The 27401-nt window shown below is 41.0% G+C and overlaps 3 protein-coding genes across 10 annotated transcripts; 2 read left to right on the forward strand and 1 right to left on the reverse strand.

Annotated features, from left to right (window-relative positions):
* The first annotated feature begins 17 nt into the window (after positions 1-17).
* On the forward strand, positions 18-8191 carry mto1 (mitochondrial tRNA translation optimization 1). Of its 2 annotated transcripts, XM_061706656.1 has the most exons (12): positions 18-1397; positions 1478-1677; positions 1828-1945; positions 2131-2429; positions 2503-2615; positions 3310-3500; positions 3574-3704; positions 3999-4203; positions 4311-4482; positions 4579-4688; positions 4852-5009; positions 6169-8191. In XM_061706656.1, the coding sequence occupies exons 1-12, from the start codon at positions 1148-1150 to the stop codon at positions 6274-6276; spliced, it is 2055 nt and encodes a 684-aa protein (XP_061562640.1). In that variant the 5' UTR covers positions 18-1147; the 3' UTR covers positions 6277-8191. The 2 variants fall into 2 exon arrangements, with proteins under 2 accessions (XP_061562640.1, XP_061562639.1); XM_061706655.1 differs by having other exon boundaries at positions 1478-1945.
* Positions 54-20888, reverse strand: LOC133418208 (tectonic-3-like). Of its 7 annotated transcripts, none has more exons than XR_009770428.1 (16): positions 19984-20083; positions 12577-16168; positions 11489-11603; positions 11305-11402; positions 10378-10490; positions 10149-10257; positions 9797-9909; positions 9685-9723; positions 9502-9576; positions 8693-8812; positions 8515-8613; positions 8317-8420; positions 7827-7974; positions 7552-7686; positions 6602-6767; positions 54-4675 (listed from the first exon to the last, which is right to left on the reverse strand). XR_009770428.1 is itself a non-coding variant. In XM_061706670.1 (16 exons), the coding sequence occupies exons 3-16, from the start codon at positions 12995-12997 to the stop codon at positions 6672-6674; spliced, it is 1785 nt and encodes a 594-aa protein (XP_061562654.1). In that variant the 5' UTR covers positions 12998-15515; positions 16070-16168; positions 19984-20083; the 3' UTR covers positions 5964-6671. The 7 variants fall into 7 exon arrangements, 4 of the variants coding, with proteins under 4 accessions (XP_061562654.1, XP_061562651.1, XP_061562652.1 ...); XR_009770429.1 differs by having other exon boundaries at positions 56-1644; XR_009770430.1 differs by lacking the exon at positions 54-4675 and adding an exon at positions 5964-6294.
* Positions 14534-26616, forward strand: LOC133395239 (uncharacterized). The gene is made up of 14 exons (XM_061663999.1): positions 14534-15064; positions 15148-15276; positions 16311-16408; positions 16498-16624; positions 18019-18113; positions 19345-19525; positions 20007-20120; positions 22556-22708; positions 23148-23276; positions 24325-24422; positions 24502-24628; positions 24686-24780; positions 25221-25401; positions 25623-26616. The coding sequence occupies exons 1-14, from the start codon at positions 14878-14880 to the stop codon at positions 25733-25735; spliced, it is 1827 nt and encodes a 608-aa protein (XP_061519983.1). The 5' UTR covers positions 14534-14877; the 3' UTR covers positions 25736-26616.
* The last annotated feature ends 785 nt before the right edge of the window (positions 26617-27401 follow it).

Raw genomic sequence — 27401 nt, forward strand, 5'->3', positions numbered from 1 at the left:
AAAAAAAGAGTAAAGACCCTGTAAAGAAAAGTATAAACTTTATATTGCAAAATAGCAACGCGACAAGATTTGCCAAAACTGGCAAAATGCTGAGTCTCGTTGGAAAGGTCACTTCAACTATTACATTTCACCTTATACTACACAAAACACATAAGCTCCGCACAGGTATGCATACATATACACAACTGTTCAAAAGTTTAGGGGTCAATGAGAAATGTCCATTTAAAAAAAGAACAAATGAAATTTTTAAAACCACATTAACAACGTCTGTTTTTTAAATGCTTTTTTAAAATGTAATTTACGTGCTATATCCAATCAGTTTATAACTGTATTAAGGTTTGCCAATGTGCTTTAATCAGTTTAAAAGTGTATTAAGGCAAATGTTCCGACAAATGATGTTTCCATTTTATGTTTCGGTGAGTACATCTATAGCTTTCACTAATGTAACATTTTGTGTCCAGCAAATTTGTGCGTGCGTCTTTAGTGCATGCATTATGACTGTAAGCCCCACACAACATGGCCGCCGCCTCAGCCAATATTTCCTAGTGTTTCCGAAAACGTTGCCTTATCAAGTACTTTGTTACCCCTTTAAAAAAAACAACAGCAGCCTGAAACCAGAAACATCCTCTGTAATTTGCTCCAGAAACTGTAAGTAATTCAAAGTAGTCACTTTTAGGGGGTTGTGATAGCTGCAATATTCCAATGCATTCGTTCCTAACAGAAGTCAAAGGCGTTTGTCAGCTTCTTTTAAACCAGTTACACAATTGCACAGCCTACAAGTTAAACAAGACGTTTCTATTGTGTTTTCTCATAAACATCAAGCCACATGTACGTTATCTGAAAATCTAATGTGCTATTTTATTCTTTGTTAGACTAAAGGGGGAGGGGGGGGGGGGATATTTCAGTCATTTAGGAGTGAAAATTAAACTAGAACATTTCATACATATTTTAAATCCAGTAGTAGTGAGATTATCCAATATTAGTCAATTGTTTCGGAGAGTATGTTTTAAATGTGTGAATTTACTCTACCTAAAGTGGTTAAGCACATCTGGCTCATTGTTAGAGGTTTCAGGTTCGAATCTCAGCATGCGTGGAGTTTGCATGAACTCGGTCTTTCTTACACATTGCAAAGACAATTTCAGTGTGAATGTTTTTTTTTTTTTTTTTTGGTCTGTATATCTCCCGACTCCCCAGGTTAGCATCGTTCATGTTGACAAAGAAGCTCCCCCCCTTGGAGAGTTTCCTTTTACTGGTCTCCAGACGCGCCAGTCATTTTAGCAGACAGCAGTATGACGTCATCGTGGTGGGCGGGGGTCACGCGGGCACCGAGGCGGCGGCGGCGGCATCCCGAGTGGGTGCACAGACGCTGCTGGTCACGCAGAAAGTACAAACCGTCGGTAAGAGAGCGAGCTTTGACCTCCAAGTTCTTGCTCATGGTCCAAGCAGTGTGGTTCTCCTCTCATCACGTTCCTTCCAGGTTCCTTGTCGTGCAACCCCTCTCTGGGCGGAGTAGGGAAGGGTCACCTGGTGAAGGAGGTGGATGCTTTGGACGGCGTGTGCGGGCGAGCGGGAGACTGGGCCGGCATCCATTTTTCCATCTTGAATCGCAGGAAAGGTCCCGCTGTGTGGGGGCCACGGGCTCAGCTGGACCGCCAACGTTACCGCCAATTCATTCAGGTGAAGGGGGGGAAAAAAATAAAAAAATATTTTGATGAGTCAATCCAAACTCCACTTTGTCAACGTATTATTATTACGAACGATTATCGGTGCAGACGTTCGACACGTATCGGCATTGTCCTTTTTCTATGTTGTGTTTTCTGCTTGCAGTCCGAGCTGCTGTCCACTCCCAGACTGACAGTGCTGGAGGGATCAGTGGAGGAGCTTCTTTTAACAGAATCAAACCCGGAAGAGCCCGGACGCCACAGAGTCACTGGAATACGTTTGGGTGGGCAGCAAAAAAGCCCACCCACGGGCTCCCTCCCATCACTGCCTAAATAGAACATGGCCATTGAAGTGTACTTACTAAATACAGTTTAGTTGTATTTAACTTTTTAGTACACTGCATTTATATTCAATCTTTAAAAACTGTTTTGTTTAAAAAAAATAAAAATTTTCGTCCTCTCACGGCAGCAGGCGCAAGCCTCTCGATCTCGGCCCGCTCCGTGGTTCTTACCACCGGTACTTTCCTATCGGGCTCCCTCTTCATGGGTCAGAACACATCCCCCGGGGGACGGATCGGAGACGCCCCGTCCGGCGCCGGAATGTCCCACACGCTGAGGGAGCGCCTGGGGCTGAAGATGGGCCGACTCAGGACGGGTACGCCTCCCAGAATACTGAAGGCTTCGGTGGACTTTCACGAAGCTACGCTACACCCATCTGATAGTCATCCGACTCCCTTCAGCTTCCTCAATAGCCACACACACTGCAAGGTACCTTGGAGCACATTTGAATGCAGCGAGTATACTATACCGACGCTTTTAATCTCAATGAGTGTTTTAACAGGCTGAGGAACAGCTACCGTGCTACTTGACCTATACCACACCTGGTGTGGATAAAGTGGTGAAGGAGAGCCTTCATCTCAACTGTCACATACAGCAGGACACGAAGGGCCCCAGGTACACACACAGAGAGAGTGAACATGCCCATATTGTCAGTTCAGTTAATGTCATATTACCCATATATATATATATATATATATATATATATACTGCTCAATATGCACCCCTGATACTATAGTATGAGCACTTTTATATTTCAATTTTATTGAACGCGTTTAATCACGTACAGAAATTTTGTAACATGTTTTTTTTGAATAAGAAAAAAAAATAGCAGTCTGTAGTATTGTACTTTATAAAAACACAGTCATGACCTAATTCATTGGAATGTAAAGAATTAAATAGTTTGAGAATCATTTCTTCCCGGCCGCTCCTGGTGTTGCCACTTGGCCACCGGGGGCAGTATAATACAGTCAAGGATACAAATGAAGAAGACTGTCACAGCTGCTCAGTAAGCTGCAGTAATAGTTGTCGTTTTTCGCAGAGGATAAAGAATATATGCCTGTGACTATTGTTATATTGTCCATGTGTGTTGCTGCACTTTGTGTTCAAATATCTTTTGATTACAGTTCTAACTACTGTGACAATTCTAGTTTTGTTAGCCTCTCAATGGCCTTTTGCTTTGTTTGCTCACATTAAACTAAGTAGAGCAAGTTTTACAAAAATTAAGATAAAAACAAAAAGTTATGTACACCAGACACATTTGCGAATCTCTGCTCAGATTCCTAAAAAAGAGGCCCTTGTCTATATTCAGGTACTGCCCGTCAATTGAAGCCCGAGTACTTCGCTTTCCTGGTCGGCAGCATCAGGTATGGCTGGAGCCTGAGGGGCTGACCTCTGACCTGGTGTACCCGCAGGGTCTGTCCATGACCATGCCCGCTGACATGCAGCTGCGCCTCATCAGAGAGATCCCAGCCTTACACAGAGCTGAAATCCACACACCCGGTACGTGCGACCTAAACCAGCCCCCGTTAAAAACATTTTTTTTTAATGTTTTTTTTTTTTTTTTGGGTGTTAGGCTATGGCGTGCAGTACGACTTTGTGTGCCCCACTCAGCTGAGCCCTGCACTGCAGGTGAAAAGCACCCAAGGTCTCTTCCTGGCCGGGCAGATTAACGGGACCACGGGGTATGAGGAGGCTGCAGCACAGGTGCCGCAGCTGCATTTTACGAGGTCTAAAAAAAAAAAAATACAGCGGTACCTCGACCTGCAAGTTTAATTTGTCCTGTGATTGATTGATCATTGATTTAATCCTACATCATATCGGGTTTTCCATTCACTTTAATGTGGAAAATTGATTTGTAATACGATTACGATGTCAAATCAATTATCCCCTATCGCAGTGAATTCAAATTCCGTGAATCCCTGAAGGCAAAAATTAAGCCATAGTATATAAAGCTTCCCATTTGCTTTTACGGGACTTCCTCCTCCCTCTGCTCTACAGGGCTTGTGGGCGGGGGTCAACGCAGCCCGCACGGCGCTCTCCGTGCCCACAGTGGCGCTGTCTCGGACCGAGAGCTACATCGGAGTTCTGATTGATGACCTAGTGACTCGAGGTGTGACGGAGCCTTACCGGATGTTCACCAGTCGGGCCGAGTTTCGAACGTCTCTGAGGCCGGACAATGCTGACCTGCGACTTACCCTGAAAGGTAAACAGCGATGCGGAGCCTCTCTATAGATTATAGTAAACCCCTTCCATTGCTGGGGATTACGTTCCAGACTTTCCCTCCACAAACCCAAACGAACGTCTTTTCAGGCTTTGAGGAAGTGGGGTGCGTGTCCTCCCTGCGCTACCAGCAGACTGTGAGAGTGAGGGAGAGTCTCCAGGATGCGCTTGCAGCTCTCCACGAAGTCTCTCTGTCTGCCACAAACTGGAGACGTAAACTGCCAGGCGTGCCCATCAGCGAGACGAAACCCGCCAATTTGACGCAAGTTTCAAGCCGTTGGACTTGTCTAGTGATAATCCCATAAAAGTGCCTCTGTGGTCAGGTTTTAAGTCTTTGGGCATCTGGTTTCTCTTTCAGTGGTTTGGAGATGCTGCAATACAACGACGTGTCCTTTGAAGTGGTGGCCTCCGTCTTCCCAGAATGCCTTTCACCGTACAGAGAATTCTCCCAAAGGCTGAAGATAGAAGGTGATATATAACTACTTACAAAATCATTTTCATTCCAAGTCAGTCACTTTCTGCTCCCGATAAGTACCCTGGTGCCTATTATTTACAAACATTATGAAAAATGTATTTGTAATGTAATTGATGGCTGTTCTTCTTTTGTGGACGCGTCTCATGTGCTGTGCAGCTGTGTACAGGCCTCACTGCGTCCTCCAGCAGAAGGAGATCGAGAGAATTCAAAAAGAGGAGAGCATGTCTCTTCCACAGGACTTGGACTATTTGTCTCTGCCGGTTTCTCTGTCACAGGAGGTCCGGGAGATTTTGGACAGAATGCGGCCCAGCACGGTGAGTCCAAACGCACCGTTCTACATAGTATACGTTATCTTTATCGTGTTTCCTGCTATATTGCGGGTCACCTACCGCATGCAGCCCTGCTATATTGTATTTGTGCCGAAATCTTCAATATATCGTGGAAGTGTGCGCTTATACACAGCCGGGTGCATCGCAATAAATTGCAATTAGGCCACTTCAAGTAGTTCAATAAAAAAAAAATCATTATAAAGATTCACTACGGAGTATATTTTCTGATTTTATCTTCCAGCTAACGAAAACCCCAATCCGCAAATGACGTTGGAATTGACCTTGCGAAAAGTGTTTTGTTGTGTTGAATGAATCTGTATAATTTATGAGTTTCTCGTTCAGAATTGCAATGCTGCAATAAATGAACTCTCCTACAGTATTCTACTTTATTGAGATGCACCTGTACATGTATCTGTTGTGTTTTTATGTGCAGGTAGATTGCCAAATTTAAATTGTCCTTAGAAAGGGAGTGTTGAGAAGAAGCAGATGTGTATATATATATATATATATATAGAGATATATATATCTCTATCTATCTATATATATATATATATATAGATACATATCTCTCTCTCTCTCTATATATATATATATATATATATATACATATATACACACATATATATATATATATATATATATATATATATATACATATACATATACATATATATACATATACATATATATACATATACATATATATATATATATATATATATACATATATATACATATATATATGTGTGTATATATATATATATATATGTATGTATATATACATATATATATATATATATATATATATATATATATATATATATATATATATATATATGTATATATATATGTATATATAGATATACACACACACACACACGTATATATGATTTGAGTTACAAATGTGGTCACGGGACAAAGTAAACTCGTAAGTCATGGTAAGACTATAAAATATTTTTTTTTATATATGGACTCACAATCTTGCGAATTTTCACCTATTGCTGGTGGGTCTTACATTTCTTCCACAATAAACGGGTTTCAACATATAAATTTTTATTTTGGGGCGGTATTACAAAAATAAATAAATAAAAACTACGTCACCGAGTTATGGCATACATTAAAAAAGCTCATTGTGTCCCTCCAGCTGGGTGCTGCTACACGTTTGCAAGGAATAACTCCGGCTGCAATTGTCCACCTTCTCAACTACGTCCGCCACTCGGGGAGAAAGGAGAAAAGGACGCACAGCAACTAGCCAGTCCGGCAGGAGAAGCTGAATACAAAAAAAATAACACCTTCAGCCCAAATGCTGTTCCTAAAAATTTACAAAAATAAGTTTTATTTTATTCTGAGGGGAAAGGATTCAAGTTACAGATGAGAACCCCCTTTTTCCTTTAGTGCAGTCTCGCACAAGTGCACCCTCAGCCAATGTGTGTATAGAATTTCTCTTGGACAAATAAAGCAATGCCTTCCTCAAACTTTCAATAACCAAAACATCTACGATCCAGTTCCCTGGTGAGGAATTCTAATCCTGTTGGGAAACTGGCTGTAAGCAACGTTGAACTGTAAGTGACCTTAACTGTAATAAGAATGAGTCTGTCCAGCTCAGCAGTGCCTCTGGTGAAGACGCCAATCGAGCAGAGCGCGTCGTCAAGTTGACCCAGTCTCCAGCACAGTTTTGGGGTAAACCGTCATGTCGGCAAATGCGACCTCAGTGGTTAGAGCGATGGTTGACGACAAAGGGCACTGAAAGACACGTCAGAGGGTTTATTTTCAGAATGGAAGCATTGTTTGGGTGGTTAACAGCAGGGTTGCAAAGGGGATAGAACATTTATGGCAAATTGCCATGGGATGTTAAGATGGGACAGTTTGGAAATATATTCAAATTGGAAACTTTCTATGTGAGGTGAGGGTCATTTAATGGAAACATATCTAAGCATAAAGATATGGGCCATTCCTCAGAATCACCTGGAAATAAAATGTATAAATGATAGCTAAATTTAAACAAATAAAAGGTTAACTAAGTGCCCAGTACATTTATCTGATTGTATTGTATTAGAATTAATTTCAACTGGAGGGTCAATAAAGGACTATAAGAAAGCAAGATTCAGTCTTAGTAGTTGTTACTATTGGGGCAGTACTGTTGCCTAAAATAATTTTGGGGGGATATTTTTGAAATAAAACAAAATGTTGAATCATTGTAATGTGCTCAGTGTCAACATTCCATTAACAGCAATGCCATGTGATTATATTTCACGCATGTTCTTTATAAAAATAAAATAAAATCACTGCTGTTACTCACATGAGTTTCAGATGAATAAAACAATGACGAAAAAAAGACATTTTTGATTACTTCAATACAGGTATGTGTATTATCAGATTTAGAGTGGGGGAAAAAAAGACCAAATTTATGTTTATTTTGTAAGAGTTACAAGCAAATTGAACCGCTTCAATTAAAAAAAAAAAAAGAAAGAAAAGAACAAAAAATTCCTGGAGTTTCGCAACCTTAGCAAAGAGGGTACTGGCCTACCTGAAACTTTTGACAGTGGAAGAGGTATTTAACACCCAGGATGTAACTCTGAGGGAGGTCGAGGAGGCCCATACGAGCCCACAGCACTTGCACGGAGAGCAAGTGTGGGAGGGTACAGCCCGAGTCACATGTTTCCTAAGAGGGGAAACCAATCGGTTAGATCTTCCAAGATTATAGTGATGAACTTGTCAGAAACGCTAATATTTTGTTAGCGGTCACAGGTTAGGTTTTAGATAATCCTATCAGTTCATCCACTTTTTCCAGGCGACTGGTACCTCCGAGCTGACAGGACACTCCTGCTTGAGGACTGTCGCCCAGTCGGGTTGGGAACCCGAGCTCGTGGCAATCACGTCAGGAACAGCGGCTCCCTGCAAGATGCTGTCAATCTGGGAACGCAGCTCAGCGCAGTTCCTGGAAGGAGAACTTGGAACACACAGATACGTTCAAGACACTGTAAAGTGACTTCAGGGATGTGTTTCTAAATAAATTGCACGTGTTTGAAGATAACTGCTGAAAACGTGCAAAGACTGAAAACTATGTAGTACTGAATTGTGGAGATATAGCGTCAAACAGTTTTTTCACTTCGGGGGGCATTGCTAAAACTGTGCCAAGTGACGCACTTGTTTTTTTTGGTGCGCTGGTCCCCATAAGTACGTAGGCATTTTCTAGCAATTTCCGGGGACTCCTGTTTGAGAACCCCCGCATTAAAGAAATGCAAAGCAGGAAAGACCTTGCTGTTGCTTCTTGTGGGCAATTTTGGCTTACCTAAACTTGCAGCCTGTGATTGTATTGTACGTGAAGAGGATGTTCATCCTCGTGGCGGGGTCAGAGGAGCACTCGCTAGCTTGCGGCAACCCCATTATGGTCACCTGGTATGTTATCAAGGATCTGCGCCGCGTAACTGGCAAAACTACAAAATGTAACCAGCTCTGAAGGAGGTTCACAACATGGTCGCAAGGATACGGGTTTCACTTCTCCGTTAAAGCCACCAAGGACACTGGATCCCACCCGCAGTCCAACTGAGGGAATCGTCGGCATTGGAGACGGGCGAGATGTCCCTAGCTAAAGAAGACGGAAGCACTAAAATAATCTGCTTTGTGATAAATCCCATGCCTTATATTATTAATAACAATATTAAAACCTTATATTGGATCGAGTGCACTTGTTGCAACAACTGGTTCATTTTCACATCCGTTAGAACAACATTCACTGTCGCACTTGCCAGCTCTCCTCTCTCTGTGTACACTATGACAAACTCCACCTGGAAAAGGTTCAAAACAGATGGAACAAATTAACTCGTGGCTGTCATGTGACATAACACCATATTTGGACGGAAAGACTTCAAACACAAAAGCCAACATCTTCACTTTTTTTGTGAATGGAATAAAATGAGTGTAAAAATGTTTGCTTCCAAAATATCAAACTTTTATTGAAAGTCTTTAATCTAGGTATTTGATGTCATTTCACCACAAACCATAAAACGGCAAGAAAATAATTTTGATTGAATTCTTTATTTCGAACGTGTGAAAGTGACGTAGAAAGACGAACAAAAATACAAGATTAAACTAAACTAAAAAAGTTGTACACATTCAAAAGAAAGAGTAGGAACAAGTAAAAACGTATTTAAGTGTTACGAGTTAGCGAGAAATAACGGGCGCAGAGATGTTGGAGGATGTACGTGACGAGGTCATAAATACGTATGAACTTGCCATTGACTTCAATGGAGATGACGCTCGCTGCAGTAAAATGCGTATGGCGCTTGTCGATTTCCGAAATAAAACCATTTCAAATGAGTTTTCCTGCGAGTGTTTTGGTTTTGGTGGTTTGAGAAATGCAAAATCGACTGTTGCCGTGGTAGGCAGTCCGCTGCTAGTAGGCATGGATCTATTTTTGTCTAAATTGCGCTTGCCAGCTTTTGCGCTTCAATTCGTCACTTCAAAAACGTCTCACCTTTTTTGCCACGTTAACACAAAGATTTGTTTCCTCACTGGGTGCAGGCCAGTCAGAAAGTGGGGAGACTGGGATCTGTAACAAAAAAAAAAAAATGGAATTTTACTTATTTACACAGTAGCTTCTCATTTATGCTGACGCCTTCTTTTAACCAGCAGGATACAGGGGTAAATGTGTTCTCACCAAAAGGTCAGACACTTGTTCTTCTGCAGGTTTTGGAATCTGTAATAACATTTGTATTAACTTGAGGGGAAGTGTTTTTTTGTTTTTGTAAAACGCGAGCAAACTTGCTTACTTTAATCAGACTCAGTTCCGTGAAGTAGGAGAGAGCGCTGAGATTTGGGTCTTTGGTGCACGACTGAGGATTTACCATGCGGGTACAAGACAGAGACTGTGACCTTAAGAAGCCTGCAAGCAGAGGAACACAAGTGTTGATGGTGGTTGTAAAACGAAGGTACAAAGCATGTAAAAATGAAATCACTACACAACCAGTGTCTTTCATCCTACATAAAACCACAGCAGATCCAAGAAATTTAAATGTCATGACATCTTTTTGTTCACAGAAAGAAGGTGATTGGAGAAAACTTTGAAAAGCTCTCTCTCGACTTGCATTTGTGGAGTTTTTACTGTATGTGGTCTCAGCTTACGTGCGGGGTTGCGACTAAGACAGAAAGCACCAGCCGCTCCTGGAGACGGCTGACGAAGGAGACCTCGCACAGATGATTTGGTGAAAACTGTCTGGATGACATCATCCGCCTAGAAATTGATTTTATCATTGCAAAGGAAGGAAAAACAAGTTGAATAATTGCATAAATTACAAACGTATGGGAACATGGTCTTCGACATCATCAAACGTCACAAAAATGTTTTTGTTACCCGATAAAAATGTCTGCTGTGGCCGACGCTTATTGGTTGAGGTGATGAGAAGTGATAAGAGTCTCCTAAAACTGGAAGTTGAAGTGGAACAGTGGGGACCTCCAAATGCTCAGCTGTTGGGAGAAAAAAAAAATAAATACAAAAACAACATTAAAACTGTGTTGGTCATATCCTTGTGATAAAACCGATTTGACAATCTGCACATAAAAAAGTTAAATACACGTTTACTGCACTTGGACAGTGATTGTTTCGTGTGCCACTAGACTGAGCCCGCATACCATATTTTGAGAATAACTGATGTTGTGTAGAATAAATTTATTTACATCATCATCTGCTTGGTAAAATTAATTGGTGTATGTAATTGGTATGGTTAACCTAATAGCATAATTGCCCATGTCATTTTCAAGTTACTGTCACAATAGCAATAAAAAATAATGTTGAAAACATAACATAATATCCCCAGGCATATATTCTTTATCCTCTGCGAAGAACGAGCAATATTACTGCGGCTTACTGAGGCGGGACCGTCTCCATGCAAATCCATGTCTGTATTATACTGCCGCCAGGTGGCCAAGGCTCACACTCCAGAAGGAGCAGTACAATGTCCATTGAATTCAAGCAAAAAAATGTGGCAAAAACTGTTTAATTCTTTACATACTATTTTATTATGCCATTAGTTAAATTTTTTTTATAATGTACAATGCTATGAGTAAAATTTTTCTAATTAAAACATACGTTACAAAAGTGTAATATTTTTTTTTGTGTTAGGTTGGAACAGACTAATGGCATTTCCATGAATTTCAGTGGGGAGAGATGTTTTGAGATAAGAGTGTTCTGAGTTACGAAAATGGTCAGGGAACAAATGAAATTCTTATCTTAAGGCACAACTGTGTAGTGCTTGGTTGAAATGTACTTGCGTCCATTTACCTGCAGATTGAACACAAAACAAAGATTCGGTCACACTGACTAAAGAAGAATCCACGTTGGCGCGGAACATCAGCCATTTCTCAATGCAGACTCCTGACCTGCAAAGCACACACAAAAAAAAGTCTAGTCATCTAAACAATGTCAAAAATATGGTCTTTTACAAGCACTGATGATACGTTCTTACGTGGCTTTCTGAGGACATCCTTTGAAAACAGTACTCAGGTCAGCAACGCCGCAATCAGCAATGTCACAACAGCAGCCAATGTTGCAGAAATCGGGAGTCAAATCGCAGACACACGCTGGATAACAACACACAAACCTTTTGTTACTCCAGATTACATGTTCAGTATGAGTTCCCAAGCCTGGCATTGACAAGGATCAACAAGTGAAGGGTTCTCTAAGGAATTAACTACATTGCACAAACAAGACATAGATTAGATGAAAAGGCCCAAAAGAGAGAGTAGCGATTGAGCTTAACTAATATAACTCATTATTCATAAAGTTGAAAAAATACATGTCTGTGCATTTGTTATACATGTCTATATATGTTGCTGCGCCATTTCTGTTTGAATATCAGTTAGAGGTTTACACTGCGAGATCAATCCAATGTGTTAGCCCATCTATGGAATTTTTAACGTTTTAGCATTAAGCTATCGGAGATGAACCGTTGTGGGTAACCGGGTGTCGCATTATCGCACCTTTTTATGAGTCCCAAGTCCAAGTCCAGCATATCACTAATATTTTTTCAGTCACTATAATGAGCTAATTTAGAAGTTATTGTTTGTCAGTTCACATTAGCAAAACTATGGAAACACTTGTTTTAACATACGACATGTAACATGATTTACTTCTCATTACAAGTACAATGTAAGTTAATAAACCAGTGAAACTATTTTGTGTGGAGAGATGTATTTTTTTTCCCGTTGTGCCATTAGTTATCAATTAGGCACCATTTGTGATTGACAGGGGGAAGAAAAAAATAGTTTTTAGTTCCATACTTAAGTACATCTCAGTCTATACTTTAGTTTTGACTATATTCAACTCTAGTTAAATCAATAATTCTCCTTTTGAGTCTTTTAATTTTACGTTATCGATGATCTGTACTTGCGTGAGTACTTTCGCCACTTCTGCCAATTACTGCTTATGCACTTTTGTTTAGACACAATCTGCATTTTGTTGCCTTGTACTTGTGACATTTGAAATGACAATAAAGTTGAATCTAATTGAATGCGTGAGAATCTTCACATACATTGAAATCAAGTTGCCAATTACCCTCAGGGAGTCTCACAATCGGGGTGTCTTCAAAAGGAGTCCCAGTGCTTCCGCCTGTAACATTTACGGACTCATTGGGGCCAGGGAGGGGAATGGTGGAATTCACTCCGTCGGTCACCCCAGAAGAAGTGGTGGTTGCTGAACTGACAGGTTGCCCATTTATCGGAATTACGGCAGTAGCAGCCGTCGAAGTTTGGTTGTCTGCAAAGGGGGTCCCGCTTTCACCGCGAACATTTATGGAGTCATTCGTGGCAGGGAGGGGGCTGGTGGACTTCAGTCCGTCGGTGACCCCCGGAGAAGGGGTCGCTGAGCTGACAGGTTGCTCATCTGTCAGAGTTGCAGTCGTCCCCGCTTGCGTCAAACACTCGACCGCTAAGACGACGAAGGCGAGACGTAAACGGCCCCACTGGCAGCTGTTCATCTCCTCACACAACAAACATGGTGCGAATAGCAACACGGTTCTAGCTGGCCATTGATTTAGCAGCTTGAGCTATTTTTCGTTTACGTTTGACCGTAACGCCAAAGTAAACCAAGCAACACGGCTCTAGCTGGCCATTGATTTAGCAGCGTGAGCTAGTTTTCGTTTATTTTTGAACTTAACGCCAAAGTAAACCAAGGTGACATCATAAATACGTGTTTCGAGCTAGCTAAAGATGCTACATACTGTACACACACACACAGGAGCGGTTGTGAGGCTTGTTGCCAAAGGAAGTTGAATCAGCAACTTCCGGTTACAACAATAATATATAGTTCCGTAAAACCGAAAGCGCTAATGAATATTTGTATATTATATACACATTACATTACTGCACACAAAATAATTTTCCTCTTTTTAAAAATGTTTTTAATTTGTTTTTGCTTGTACTGACGCTGATACTGCGATACCCGTTACCAGTATGTCGTATACATACTGAAGTCTACTATTCTCTACTCCCTGTCGTGCAGTTTGGGGAAAACAAAGTGTTAACGTGTGCTTGCGTCAAGCTATATATTTACACTCCAGTTCAATAGTGTAAAACTAAACAAAATGTTTTTAAATTACATTGTATATTTCACCAAATGTAAATTAATATTCCTTTGTCACATTAAAAACCAAATTAAAGTTGCTTGTATTTGGATTTCTTCAAGCGACAAGTGTAATTGTTTCATTGTCATTGGTAGTGCTGTACATATACATATAAATTGTTTAAGGATTTATTCTAAATTGATTTACAGTCATTTGTGATACAAAAACATTTTTCCTCACTTTTGGGCCATTCGTTTTAGGTCAATGATTCCTTAACCACGTGTCTGAACCTTATGTGACAAAATACAGCATTCTCTCTCTCCCATCTGCTCTAAAGACAAGAGTGGGGTCTGGCTGCATGGTCAAGTGCTTTTCATAACACAGAGTTATGTTCACCATCTTATTCCATTTTTTAAAGGAAAGTGCTTTGTGGTCAAATCTTTTGAGCTTGTTTTCAGTATCAACATGGTTTCAGTTATTGACAGGCTGTTGAGCAATCACATTTCTAAAGTTGCTCCAGGCTGAACATGCTCACTATGTATTCTGCAAACGGTGTTGATTGCGTGACCATACTAAACAATGATAACCAGGTTCTAGTCACTATTTACCATTATTTAGCCACACATTTAGACCTTTATTTAGCCACACATTTAGACCTTTATTTCGACCGAGGACGGCGAACCGTGGGTAAAGAGTTGGCTTGACTTGACCCTGGGTCCAAACTTGCAGTCAAAGGTGTGAGAGGAAAGCACATGTTCTTTCTCTGATTCAAATGCATTGCTCATGAATCCACTGACACTTCCATTTCAGTTGTAGAATTGCGCCAGTGACCATTGTTCTCTTTGGCTGTGGAACTATCACAAGACCATCCTTGTCCTTTCCTCACGCTACACAGGAAATGCTTGATAAAAGTATCAGGAGGGAGGGATCTTACAGTACAGCTGAGGGCTTCTCTTCACTCTGTTTATGGCAAAGTCCTGTCGGGACAGCCCACTGCAGGTTTTTTTTACTCACGTGTCGGAGAGGCTGTAAAGCAAACCCACGTGAGTTCGCAGAAGTAAAGTCCAGATGTTAGCGGACCGGATAGGATAGGATAGGAAAGGGATATTCGACAGAGACGAGGAGTTCCAGCTCGGGTGGGATTTGTGGTCGATAAAGTCAAGACTCTGGCAAATATTTGACAAAAGAGGAGAACAGGACTTCAGACTGAACCAACATACTGGATTTTCTGCAGCAATTTTGAAGACTTTTTTTTTTTTCTTCTTTCTGTCCAGTAAAACGTTTTGATTCCAGCCATGTCAGAGGACAACGAGTTATCCTACAGTGCTGCCATCCAGGAGGCCAGCACCTCCATCTCTCGCTTCCCTCTCATCCCAGTTAAAGGGATTCCTCTCATGAGCCTCATCGCCAATAACTTTGACGCCATCTCAGCTTTCTGTCCTGACAGCTCGGACCTCCTCATTGCCACCTACCCCAAAGCAGGTCCGACAAAATGCACTGCTTCTCACCACATTCGGATTACGGGATGTCGTCATTCATTGTGTTCTTTAATTTTGGGGGTTTAGGGACAACATGGACTCAGGAGATAGTTGATCTGCTTCTTCACAACGGGGATGCCGTGGCTTGCAGACGAGCCCCCACGCTGCTCCGTAGTCCTTTCCTGGAGATCTGGAGCCCACCACATATCCCCTCAGGTGTGTTCTGTACATACATTTGTGGACGTGTTGCTGCAATCTGTTCTAAATTCACTGGAAACGTTATTAGGCACATGTGCAAAAACCAAGGTGAAATTGAAAGGTTGTATACAACAATTTACAGTACACTTTCCATGGGACGTTTCTCCAAACAGGATCTGAAGAGAAAACACAAAACGTCCAGAGCAGGCGTTCGTTCGAAGCTAGGGAAAGTCTATCCGGAGGGCTGCACTGGAACTCTGCATCAACAAAACACAACAACCAAATCATTCATATTTTTAAACAAATGTTGTATGGCCGTACTAAAACTGACCCCTCCTGAGAAAAAGTTTGATGATCTATTATAAACAGCTCTCAGTATGATGCAGTACATCACTGCAAGCTACAGTCAATACGAATAGGAGGCAAACATCATCGTTTCCCTGCGAATGGTTTGTTGGCAAGACATTTTGCACATCGATAGACGGCTCGTCTTTGCAATTTCCAGTTTAAACTCACTGCGAACAAACGGAGCAGGCTTGTTGGGAAGGCAATCTGTTACACTAATACTGGGCAGCCGCACTTGGTCTCTTGCGCTTCTCACGTCACTGGAGAAACCGGACTGGCAAATTCTTACATGAGAGAGAAAGATGAGATTGTGAGAAATAGCATTAAATATTGCGCAGGTGTGAGAAAGTGCTAAAATGTAATTTCTCATCAGCGCACATCAGAAAAGTCCATTCGTCAGCCACTCCCTCAATGATCATGTTAACCATGTCTTAAATTCCACGTCTATTTTTTAAAATCAATTTACCTGTTGAAACGGAAACGACGGCCGGCGTTCCGTCTCCCTTACAAGCAACTTTCCTCACTCGCTGTAGCATCTTGCCGACTCGCACTTCACACATTCAAACTGCAGCAGTAGAGAAGAAGGCTAGTATAGTAGTAGAGTAATGCAATCTGGATTCACAGTTTGTGTGACGTCATGGTGAAGAGGTCTACGCGTATAGTACAGTATAATATTTTATCCTTAATGGATGAATGTAAATCCTCAGGTCTTGAGCTCCTGAATAAAATGGCTCCCCCGAGAATCATTAAGACACATCTGCCAATTCAGCTGGTTCCGACTGGATTTTGGGAAAAGAAGTGCAAAGTAAGTTGACACATGCACCGATGGATTACAATACACGTTTAAAACATACTAATAATGAGCTCTCATTAAATGTTGTATCATGTGTACAGACCATCTACGTAGCGCGCAATGCTAAGGACAACATGGTGAGTTACTACCATTTTGATCGCATGAATTTGACCCAACCTGAGCCCGGACCTTGGGAGGGCTACATCCACAAGTTCATGCGAGGAGAGTGTAAGTGGATCCGTGTCATGTGGACCAAGAAAAGAATAAGAATAACAAAAACTAAATCAAGAGCCCTGTAAAAGGATTTGGGGAGTTGTTATGATTCTATGAGTTAAAAAAAGTCAAAAGTCAAACACATTTGGTTCACTTAATTTAAAAACAATTGCCAGTTAATAAAACGAAACTTCAAAATCGTGAGAAAAATTAAATCAAGCTGTTGTCTGCTCTCAAACTGAATTTGTGAAGCCGCAACGGCTAAGAAATGGATACTACTTCGTCTAGCATGTTTCTTATGTCTACACATCCCTACATATTTGAGCTGCCAACATGTAATAACCATTTATAGCCTCTGGTGGATGGAATATATCCTACTGTGGTTGTTGTTTTTTTACACCGCAACAACGAGGCGCTCTAAAGTGGACACGTCAGTGGAAGTCCCAGCTCACGTCTGACCTTTTTTTTCCCCCCTCCACCTCATTGCTCTTCTGCCTTTCTCTCTGTGACATGCGTGCACTCAAGGCCTACAATGAGGCGCTCTAAAGCTACCTGAAGGGAAGATGCATTTTCGGGGGTGTAGGCCTAGTTAGCAAGCTAACTGCATGTCGGAATTGCACCAGGTAACTGCTGAAGGCACTTGAGTTTATATTTAATGGTGGAGGGTGGACTCATGCCAGACCCCAAGTGTGTCACTGGGTCCCATTTTAGCCCAAACATGAAATGATGAATAACAATTTAACGCTACAGTATATCTCCACGGCTACATACTTCTGTCTTTGCACATTTGCAATTGTCTTCAAACATGTATAATGTGTTTAGAGACAAATCTCAGAATTTACTGAAAATGGATTGTAACTGTTGTACAAATGTAAAGAGGAAGTCACCAATGTATGATAAACCCTGAATACAACTAAAATAAAGAGTAACTATTTACCATTTTAGGATGCTCAACAGACATAATGGAGAAGGGTTGAAGAATGGTACTGTCACCTAATGGTGTTTTGTACTTGTAGATTGCTGGAATTAAGTATTGTGTAGTTCATTTTTTTCAACCGTTATTGAGACAAGCCACATATTTTACATTAGAAAAATCTCGCAGCACACCCCCGAACAAAAATATCATAAAAGGTATCATGGACAGTATATCCTGAAATAACTATGACCGCACAATTTACTCACAAATGTAAATCTGGGCCTGTTTACTTAAACAAAAACCTTTTATTTTGTTGAATGAATTGTAACAGGTTATTTGGACCTTCTGCCATCTAGTGGAAAAGCATTTATTTACGTTTGTCACACTTTGCATAGATAAAGGAACAAAGACACATCTGACACATCATAAGAAAACATTTCAGACCATGTAGGTGTAATTGGTTAATTTCACGTGCACTAAATGTGCTCTGCAGTGTCGTGGGGCTCCTGGTACGATCACGTGAAAGGTTATTGGCAGGAACGAGAGAAGAGGAACATCCTTTACGTCTTTTATGAAGACATGAAAGAGGTAGAGATTTATGTATTATCCCTCCCGTGGTGTTCATTGTTATTTTTAACTGTCAAGATGTGGGGAATGTATTCTATATATAATACAGTGGTACCTTGACTTATAAGTGCCTCGACTTGCACGTTTTATGAGTTAGAGCTGTCGAATGGTTGATTTTTGTGTGTGTGTGTAGCGATCAGATACGCCACCGCTGGAATGAAGTGAAAAAAAAAAGGTGCAATTAAGGTACTGTAATGCCCTCACGTGTGGGCAAGGAGAGCCACAGGCGCCGATGCATTCTCAACTGCTGTCGGCCACAACTCTCACAACAAATTAGGCCAACTCGACTGCAGCTCCTGACGTCACTCACTAGGCCACGCCCCTTAAAGGCACACATCAAACACATGGCTACGACAGTACGTACAGGAATTAAACATAAAACCAGTTTACGTTTTGAGATTTTCTTGTAGTCTGTTTATTTAAAAAAAAAAAAACAGTACTATTGTTCTTTATTCAAAACGTAGCCAAATATGATTTTGGTGGTTTGAAAGGGATTTATGGCATTTACATTTATTTCAATGGTGAAAATGGATTTGATTTACAAGCTTGCTGACGGAACGAATTAAACTCGTCAAAGTACCACTGTATACAGTATACTAGGGCTGCAAGCAACTCTTATTTGAATAATCAATTAATCTGTCAATTATTTTATTGTTTCATCGATAAACTGTGGATTTAAAAAAAAACAACTTACAATTTCCATCCCTTTATTAAAAAACAGGACATTACTTCAAATTGACAGTGCAGAAAATGCACAAACAAAATGATTATGAAATGATTATTCCGTTTCTGGTTTGGTGGGTAACAGGTCAGAAAATAGGCAAAAATGTTGCTCATTGTTTTCCAAAATAAAAGATGTTTGCAAATGTCTATTTTGATGAGTCACAAAGATAAGCAGTGTGCTTTATTATGGTAATAAATATAATTATCAATATTTACTGTTGAGAGACTGAAATTCTGAGTATTTGGACAGTTTTAAGTTAAATAAGGTCGAATCTATTATCAAAAATCATTATCGATTAATTGAACAATCGATTAGTTGATTAATGGTTGCACCTCTGAAGTACAAATTAGTATATAATCTGGATCTGATGCAAATTTGTATTGTTTAGCCATGTCTTCGTGATTATTTAGTTTGCAATGAACTCCAAAGGTTTTTGCCTACATCCCTCCGTTTCTTTTTACCATGCAGAATCCCAGACGTGAAGTGGAACGCATCATGAGGTACCTGGACTTGTCCCTCTCTGATGACGTCATCGGCCGCATTGTGGAGCTGACGAGCTTCAAAGCAATGAAGGAGAACCCAATGGCCAACTACACGTTCATTCCCAAGACTGTTTTCGATCAGTCCATCTCGGACTTCATGAGAAAAGGTCATTCAACGCATGAGTCAAACGTTGTTATAGTACAGCAGTGGCCCCTAGAGGTTTTGGTAGTCACTGCATTCTCCTCTGTCCTATTTTCAAAATGAGTCATTTTTGATGCTGTCAAACAAGGGCGGGGAACCTTTTTCCTATGAAGAAATATCATGCAACATTCTAACAAATGTTCATGAATCAGTGTTTAAAAATGTGTAACTGAATCTATTTTGTGCCTTTAAAACACATTCACTGCCATTGATGGCTTTAGAAGTCAAATATCCATGTTAACTGGGAAGGCTGGCAGTGAATGAGTTAAAAATTGTTCCTCTGAAGCTTTAAAGACCGTCTGGCAATTTTTTTTTATTATTTAGCAGGCTTGCTACCAACGCGTCACACTTTATTTTCACTTTACAGGGCGTGAAATGTTTTTCGAGCTGCATGTCAGCATAATTTAACAAAAAGTGGCGCACCTGTTCTTCTTCTTCTTTGACAGGAGAAGTCGGTGATTGGAAAAATCATTTTACCCCTGAGCAGTCAGCAGAGTTCGACGAGGACTACGAGAAGCAAATGAAGCAAGTCAACATACCGTTCAGAACGGAGATCGAATAGGCTTGTTTGCAGCGTTTCAATTCTTGTCAAAGCTACTTCTGGGTTAAAAAGAAATCTACCATAAAACCTGGAAGACATGAAAATATATCAATAGAAGAGACGTTATGATACCACTTTGTGACTACTTTTTAGATGTTCCTCAATTTAATGCATCATTGTGGTTCATGTGGGAATATTACACAGTAATGTAGTCCGAAATTATGCAGTACACCACACTATTTTACGGATTATTTAAGTATGCAATCTAATTTGACTGTCACAATATTGACCGTACCTTTCTTACCTCATGAAACACGAGGTTGACTAAACAAACGCGTTCACACCCAGAGTTTGAATAACTGAAATAGTGAACTTCAAACACAGAATTTCGACATCGGCATGGTATTCTATCTTCCTCGCTTTACTTCTGCTTTGTTTAAATACATACAGCCAGTGATTTTCTACTCTATATCTTGTCCTTATTAGGGTCACCAGTATGCTGGAGCCTGTCCCACCCTTGACTGGTCGTAGGCCACAGATAAACAAACAAATACTCGCACTCACATTCACACAATTCAGTCTTCAATGAACCTACCATGCACGTTTTTGGAATGTGGGAGGACGCCAGAGAACCCAGAACAAACCCACGTAAGCACGAGGAGAACATGCTAACTCCACTTAGGAAGGCCGAAGTGGAGATTCGAACCCCAAACCTGAGAACTGTTTGCAGATGCGCTAACCACTCCAGTACTGTGCTCTCTTTGTTTGAATCATAGGAATGGGATGGATTGGATTGCTCATGTGGGGGAAAAAAAGTATCTGCTTTGATCCACATGCTCATTATCAAAGGAACCCTTTGCCTCTTTTTCAAAAAGTCTCCCTAATGCCGTGGTGTAATTTGCTTCATTCCTAATGGATGGTTTCTACAACAAGATTTGCTAGAGTTTGAGTGTAGGAACTGGAACATTCTACAGGATTCATGTCAAGGTTTTAAGTGACTAAATTACAGCGCTTACTGTATGACTTAGCCCAATGCTTAAAAGCATGAATGTAATAAAAATTCATCTAATGTCCTCTGGTCATGCTTTAATTAATTTCATCTATTTGGGTACAATGGTGTATTTTGGTGGTAGAAAAGTTAAGGGAGCTACTCAAGAGATGTGGGAGTGATGGATTTCAGTTGACGGGTTAAGGGTTCGAGTTAATGGTATTGTTGGGGTTTAATTATCATTTCAACTGCATGGTTTGAAAATCAGTTGGAAAAAAATTAACACATGGCTATCTACTGCCTGATAAATGTTATTTGACCAGTTAGAATTTAATTGAAATCACATTTTGTTCCTGAAATCCATCCTGAAACCACCCAACTGCTGGGATCTAGAATGGACCCGATTTTTCTGGGGGGGGATCAAAGTTATCCCAATCCTACTAAAATGTTTTGAACACCACAAACTAAGATTGCATTACATGATCTAATCTGATTTCAAATCAGATTTTGGTTTTGAACAACCCATTTTCAAGAATTGATCCAATCCATTATCCAAAATCTGATCAGATTACCAATGACCAACTGAATCCCCAGGGTAGCTTTCGGGGGTCAGGGGCAAGGACGTTAGGTCTTAGGGAGTTGGAGTTAAGAGCAAAAAGACAAAACAGTCAAGCCACCTTGCAAAATGTTAGATATATTTTAGAAGTTATCATTTATTTGCTTAGCTTGCATTAGTATTATGGACAATTTTTTAGAAAGAACGATGTCTCGCCTTCAAGAAGATGACTCAGCATCATCCGATGGAAGGGCGCCTTAACCAAGGACGTGATCGGATGTGGTCGGGGACGTGACAGGTGTTGGTCTGGTCCCATGTTTTGTGTTGTGTCCGTGCGAAAGGCACAAGATGATAAATCCCAACGATACTGTTGTGAAAGGGGCTAACAAAACAACGTGATAATCGGCGAACCAATAACGAGTGACCCATTTGGACCCTCGACCGTACGTTTCCCATGATTTATGTTGTGTCTGAGTGCTTAGAACATTATGTCTTGTAAAACCCTCCTATTTTCAAATAAATGTAGGAGCGACGGGGGAGATTGTTTAGAGCGTGTTGAGAGGCTGTAACCTGAACAATCTCCCATGCGCCCTCCTCATGAGAAAAAGAAACCAGCGAACTTCATTCCTTTTGTGTCTATTTTTTATAATGTTGGGTGAGATACATCCAACACAAAGACAACAAGCACCTTTAGGGTTCTCTTGATTACATTTTGGGTGTGGCACTGTTGGAAGTGCTCCACTGACGTTAGTTAGGTTTTGAAATAAAACTGCAAGAGCTGCAAGGCAAATATTCAGATGTTATGGGACTAGGGATATCAATTACACAAAGGAGAAAGGACTTCATACAGGAAGAACTGCCATACTGAAAGGGATATTTTTTTGTTGCGCCACACAACATTTGACTTCAGTCATGTCAGACAACCAGACTGTCATCCCTCGCTCCCACTTGGTCCCAGTAGAAGGGGTTCTTTTGGAGGACCACATCGCCACAGGTTTAGATGCCGTGTCTGCCTTCTGTCCTCATCCGTCAGACCTCCTTGTCGTCGCCTACCCTAAATCAGGTTTGCTAACTTTCGTGGTCCTTGTACAGTATTTTTTGGCTGAATGTGTCATTTAGATGTATAATGATGTCATTAGGGGTAGCACGAAAGGTATGTCGGTAGTCTGCCTCACAGTCATGGCTTATGGGTTTGAATCTTATCTCTGACCTTCCTGGATGGATTTTGCATGTTCTCCCTTTGCTACATGAGTGTTCTGCAGGTACTCCAGTTTCCGTCCACGTTTCAAAAACAAGCACGTTATGTTCATTGAACACTCCAAATTGTCTATCGCTATGATTGTGAGTGTGACTGGTTGTTTCTCTTCCTGCCTCTTGCCAAAAGTCAGCTGCGATAGGCTCCAGCTGCCCCGTGACCTTCATGAGGACAAGCGTTGTAGTAATGGATGAGGGGGCCTCGATATTTAAGTCATGTGTTCTTGTATGTACATTTGGCTGATCAGGCTCAACATGGACTCTGGAGATAATTGACCTGCTCCTTCATAAAGGAGATGTCGAGACCTGCAGACGAGCCCCGATAACGATCCGAACAACTTTCCTCGAGGCTACCATTCGACTACGCAGCAAATCAGGTGTGTAGACGTCAACTGGATGTCATTAGATTGTCCAGGTGCTCCTATTGAAGTCTAAGGTTTGTGTAGGGCACAGTTTGATGAAATACTGGTAAATTTTCAAGGTAATTTAAATATATATTGTTAAGGTAAATTTGTTCAAATTGTCTGGTTCACCCTTTATCAGGAAAGTTACCATATTGGAGAAATTACATGTGAGAGAGAGGAGAAAAAAAAAAAAAAAAAAAAGGGTTGGCGTCCTTCTGCCTCGCAAGAAGCCACGTCATTCTGACCCAGCCCATCAGCAATTCCAGCATTTGACCAATCATCAGGATTCTGGAGCATGCCACATTTCCTTGTTTTTTTCCTTCAGTCAGTTCACAGCCTGTGCATACATACTGTACCTATCGCAACAGACATGAATTGAGAAACATTGTACAGTGCCGTGAAAAAGTATTGGCCCCCTTGTCAAATTCTTATATTTTTGGAATGTTTCCCCACTTTAATGTTGAAGCTCATCAAACAAATATTACCCAAGTGAACTTAAGATGCTCTTTCTAAATGGAGATTTCATTTATTAAGGAAAAATAAAAACCTTTCAATGGCAATGAATGAGTTTAAAATCAAGTTTAGCCTAATCTTTTTTGCATAAAGGGGGAGAACTGTGGTTGTGCCAGCCGTCTCTGCCATTAGCAACGATGACGAGGAGGACGTTACTAGGGGCAAAGGGGCATGGAGGGGTCTCGCGTAGATCTCCATTCAAGCTAGCACCAGCACTGGGCACACAGAACAATACAGTTGTTGTGACATTTGGCACGTCCCAACGTACAGCAATTACACTTAAAACCAGTTGATTTGCTTTTATTATGTGTTCATAGAATACAGTGCTATTTCTCTTCATTTAAAACATTGCAGTGTTTTTTGGGGGGCAGGAATGGATGAAGGGAATTTCAAATCAATTTCAGTGGAGTAAATGGAGTTCCCAACTTGGTCACAGAACGAATGAAACTTGTAAGTCAAGGTACCACTGTACTTTGATACTTAAAATGCATTTGCTGTAAATCACCAGGTCTTGATCAACTGAAGGAAATGGATCCCCCAAGAGTCATTAAGACACATCTCCCATTTCAGCTGGTTCCACTCGGGTTTTGGGAAAAGAAGTGCAAAGTAAGTTGATGCGGCCAAGCACCTGCGGGGATGACGACTCAGAACCACCCCTCATTTAATCACGTGACGTGTTTTAAAGACGATCTACGTTGCGCGCAATGCTAAGGATACCCTGGTGAGCTTCTACTACTTTCATCACATGAATAAGACTTGTCCTGAGCCTGGAACCTGGGATGACTTCATCCACAAGTTTATGCATGATGAGTGTAAGTATGAGTGTCATGAGGAATATTCGACCATTTCAGTGACTTTTGTCTCTGTAGTGCAATGGGGCTCCTGGTATGATCACGTGAAACGTTTCTGGGAGGAACGAGAAAAGAGGAACATCCTTTACCTCTTCTATGAAGACATGAAAGAGGTAGTGATTTATCTCCCCCAAGTTGTTTATCGTCCCTACTTATCGGTTAATAATTACCATTGTCCAAATGTTAGCTTTCTCACAGTATTTCCACATAAACTTGGAAAATTGGGCTAGGTCTGGGCATTAGAGCAAGGAAGTTGTCAGTTGTCAGTGTGACCTTGCGTTCTGGTCCTCACCCAGGCTCTTGCCTGTTCGGGGGATGATGGTGCACTGTGACAGGACTGGGCAGTGTCCTTCTTGGGCTCTAAATGATTTTGTGGCACTGCAGTTCCAGTGGTCCCGTGGGTTTAATGTTGTTCTGGATTTGTGTCCCACTCATTTGCCCCTTAGGGGCTCTCTGGGTATTGAATGGCGGCAGATGCATGGGGGGCATACAAGCCTTGACATAAGACACACCTTTTTGGCTTTATTTTTTTCCCTTTGGTTCCCCTGCCTAGAATCCTCGGCGTGAAGTGGAGCGAATCATGAGGTACCTGGACTTGTCTCTCTCTGATGATGTCATCAGCCGCATTGTGGAGCTGACGACCTTCAAGAACATGAAGGACAATCCCATGGCCAACTATACCTTCCTTTCCAACGAGATTTATGATCAGTCCATCTCCAAATTCATTAGAAAAGGTCATTAAACCTTTATTTAACCACCATAAAGCAACTGCAGTATATATTATAACCATGGGGTCTCAAGCAGGGCTGGGGAACCTTTTTCCTATCAGGGGCAATTTCAGCCCCAGGTTTCCCACCCCACAATTTCAGTGCTTAGGTTTCTGTCATTTATTTCATATTTGTCAGGAGAATTTAACTAACCGGTGCGTCTCTTCCTTTTGCTTGGTTCACAACAGGAGAAGTCGGTGATTGGAAAAATCATTTTACGCCTGAGCAGGCAGCAGAGTTTGACGAGGATTACAAGAAGAAAATGAAGCAAGTCAACATACCGTTCAAAACACAGTTCTAACAGGCTGCGCAGTGTTGCAATTAATTATGCTTAGTTTGAGTTCTCCCCTTCTCAGTAAAATATAGTTTGTTTCATGCTTGCGGGAAAGCTAGCTAAACATGCTACACACGAACATGTTTCAAAGGTTTATTGTTGATGTAAAAAAAAAAAAAAATTCGAGTAAATCCAGTCAAAGAGATAACATTTGCATCATTTGATAAAGGATAATCTTCTTTAATTCACAATGCCCTCTATCAAAGGAACCCTTTGTCTCTGTTTTATGCAACTATTGCCATTATGCGATGAGATAATTTACATTGTTTCTATCACAAGACTTTCTCCAGGTCCACTGTCAGACCTGGAACATTCAACAGGATCCATGACAATGTTTTACATGATACTGGGGAAATATCAGTTCGAAACAATACGCCTGGATGAATCACAGTGCTCACAGTACAATATGTTATGGATATCCTGTTGCTTAAAAACAATGTAACATGCATTTAAAATTCACCTGATGTCCTTTGGTCATGCTTTTATAGATTTAATCTATTTGGGTACCAAGGTGTGTTTTGGGGTAACGACGGGAGGAAAAGTGAAGTAAACTATACTTCAGCAGTCAGCAGAGTTTGAAGAGGACACCCGAGAAGAAAATGAAGCAAGTCAACAATACGGTCTAACAGGCTTGGCAGTGTTTCAATTGCTTCTATATTGCTTTAGTTATTTCTCTGTGTTTGCTTGTTAGAACCGCAGCGTAACATCACAGTAAAATACCATTTTGTTTGTTTAGCAGTTGGGAGAACGCTAGCTAATCATGCTACACGGGAACGTGTTGCAAAGACGTCTTGTCGAAGCAACTTGCTAACATCCATCCATCCATTTTCTGTACCGCTTTATCATCACAAGGGTCGCGGGCGTGCTGGAGCCTATCCCAGCTAACTTCGGGCGGGATGTTAAACAAAATAAATAAATACAATTTTAAAAAACAACTATCAAGCCTGTGTGGTGGATTTCCGGGTGTCTGTGTGTGATCGTCCATCTGGGTGAATGGGGCTTCCGTCGAGCGGGAACGAAGAAATACTTCGAGACACAGGCTTTTGGGCTAGATTAGGTTTATTGGGAAGCACATTTGTCATAACAGCCGTTTACAGAGTCAAATTTGCAAAAAGCCCGCCAGAAATTCTCGGTCACAAGCTTATAAAGTCTCGGATCTGTGGGCGTACTCAGAGACCACCCCGAGGCTTGATTGGTTCACTTAGTGGGTTTGAATGGCAGGGCTCCTCCTCTTACCTATAGTTAGTGTCACTTCCGTCTACAACAGGGCTCGAGAATGCGACTAAGTTAGTCGCATACGCGACCTTTTTTTCAATTTCTTCAATTAAAAATTTCATCTTGTGGCATTTGCACGAGTGCATGTTTTAATGGTTGAAAATTGCCTTTTTTTTCACTGCAATCTCCTCCTCCTGCACGAGAGAGAGAGAGATACCGCCAAACGATTGCCTGCTTAATTTGTCTGTCGTTGTCATTTCACTCATTATTACACAGTCACGTGCAAAGATTTAAATAACTTATGAAGGTAGAAAAGCTAACAAATCACTTATGTGCAAAGTTAAAAAAAACAAGACTCCTTTAAAGAGGATTGTATAGGAAAACAAACTATGATTAAAATAAAGTGCAATAAGAGCAG

Source organism: Phycodurus eques, chromosome 19 (assembly GCF_024500275.1).
Source record: "Phycodurus eques isolate BA_2022a chromosome 19, UOR_Pequ_1.1, whole genome shotgun sequence".
NCBI lineage: Eukaryota > Metazoa > Chordata > Actinopteri > Syngnathiformes > Syngnathidae > Phycodurus > Phycodurus eques.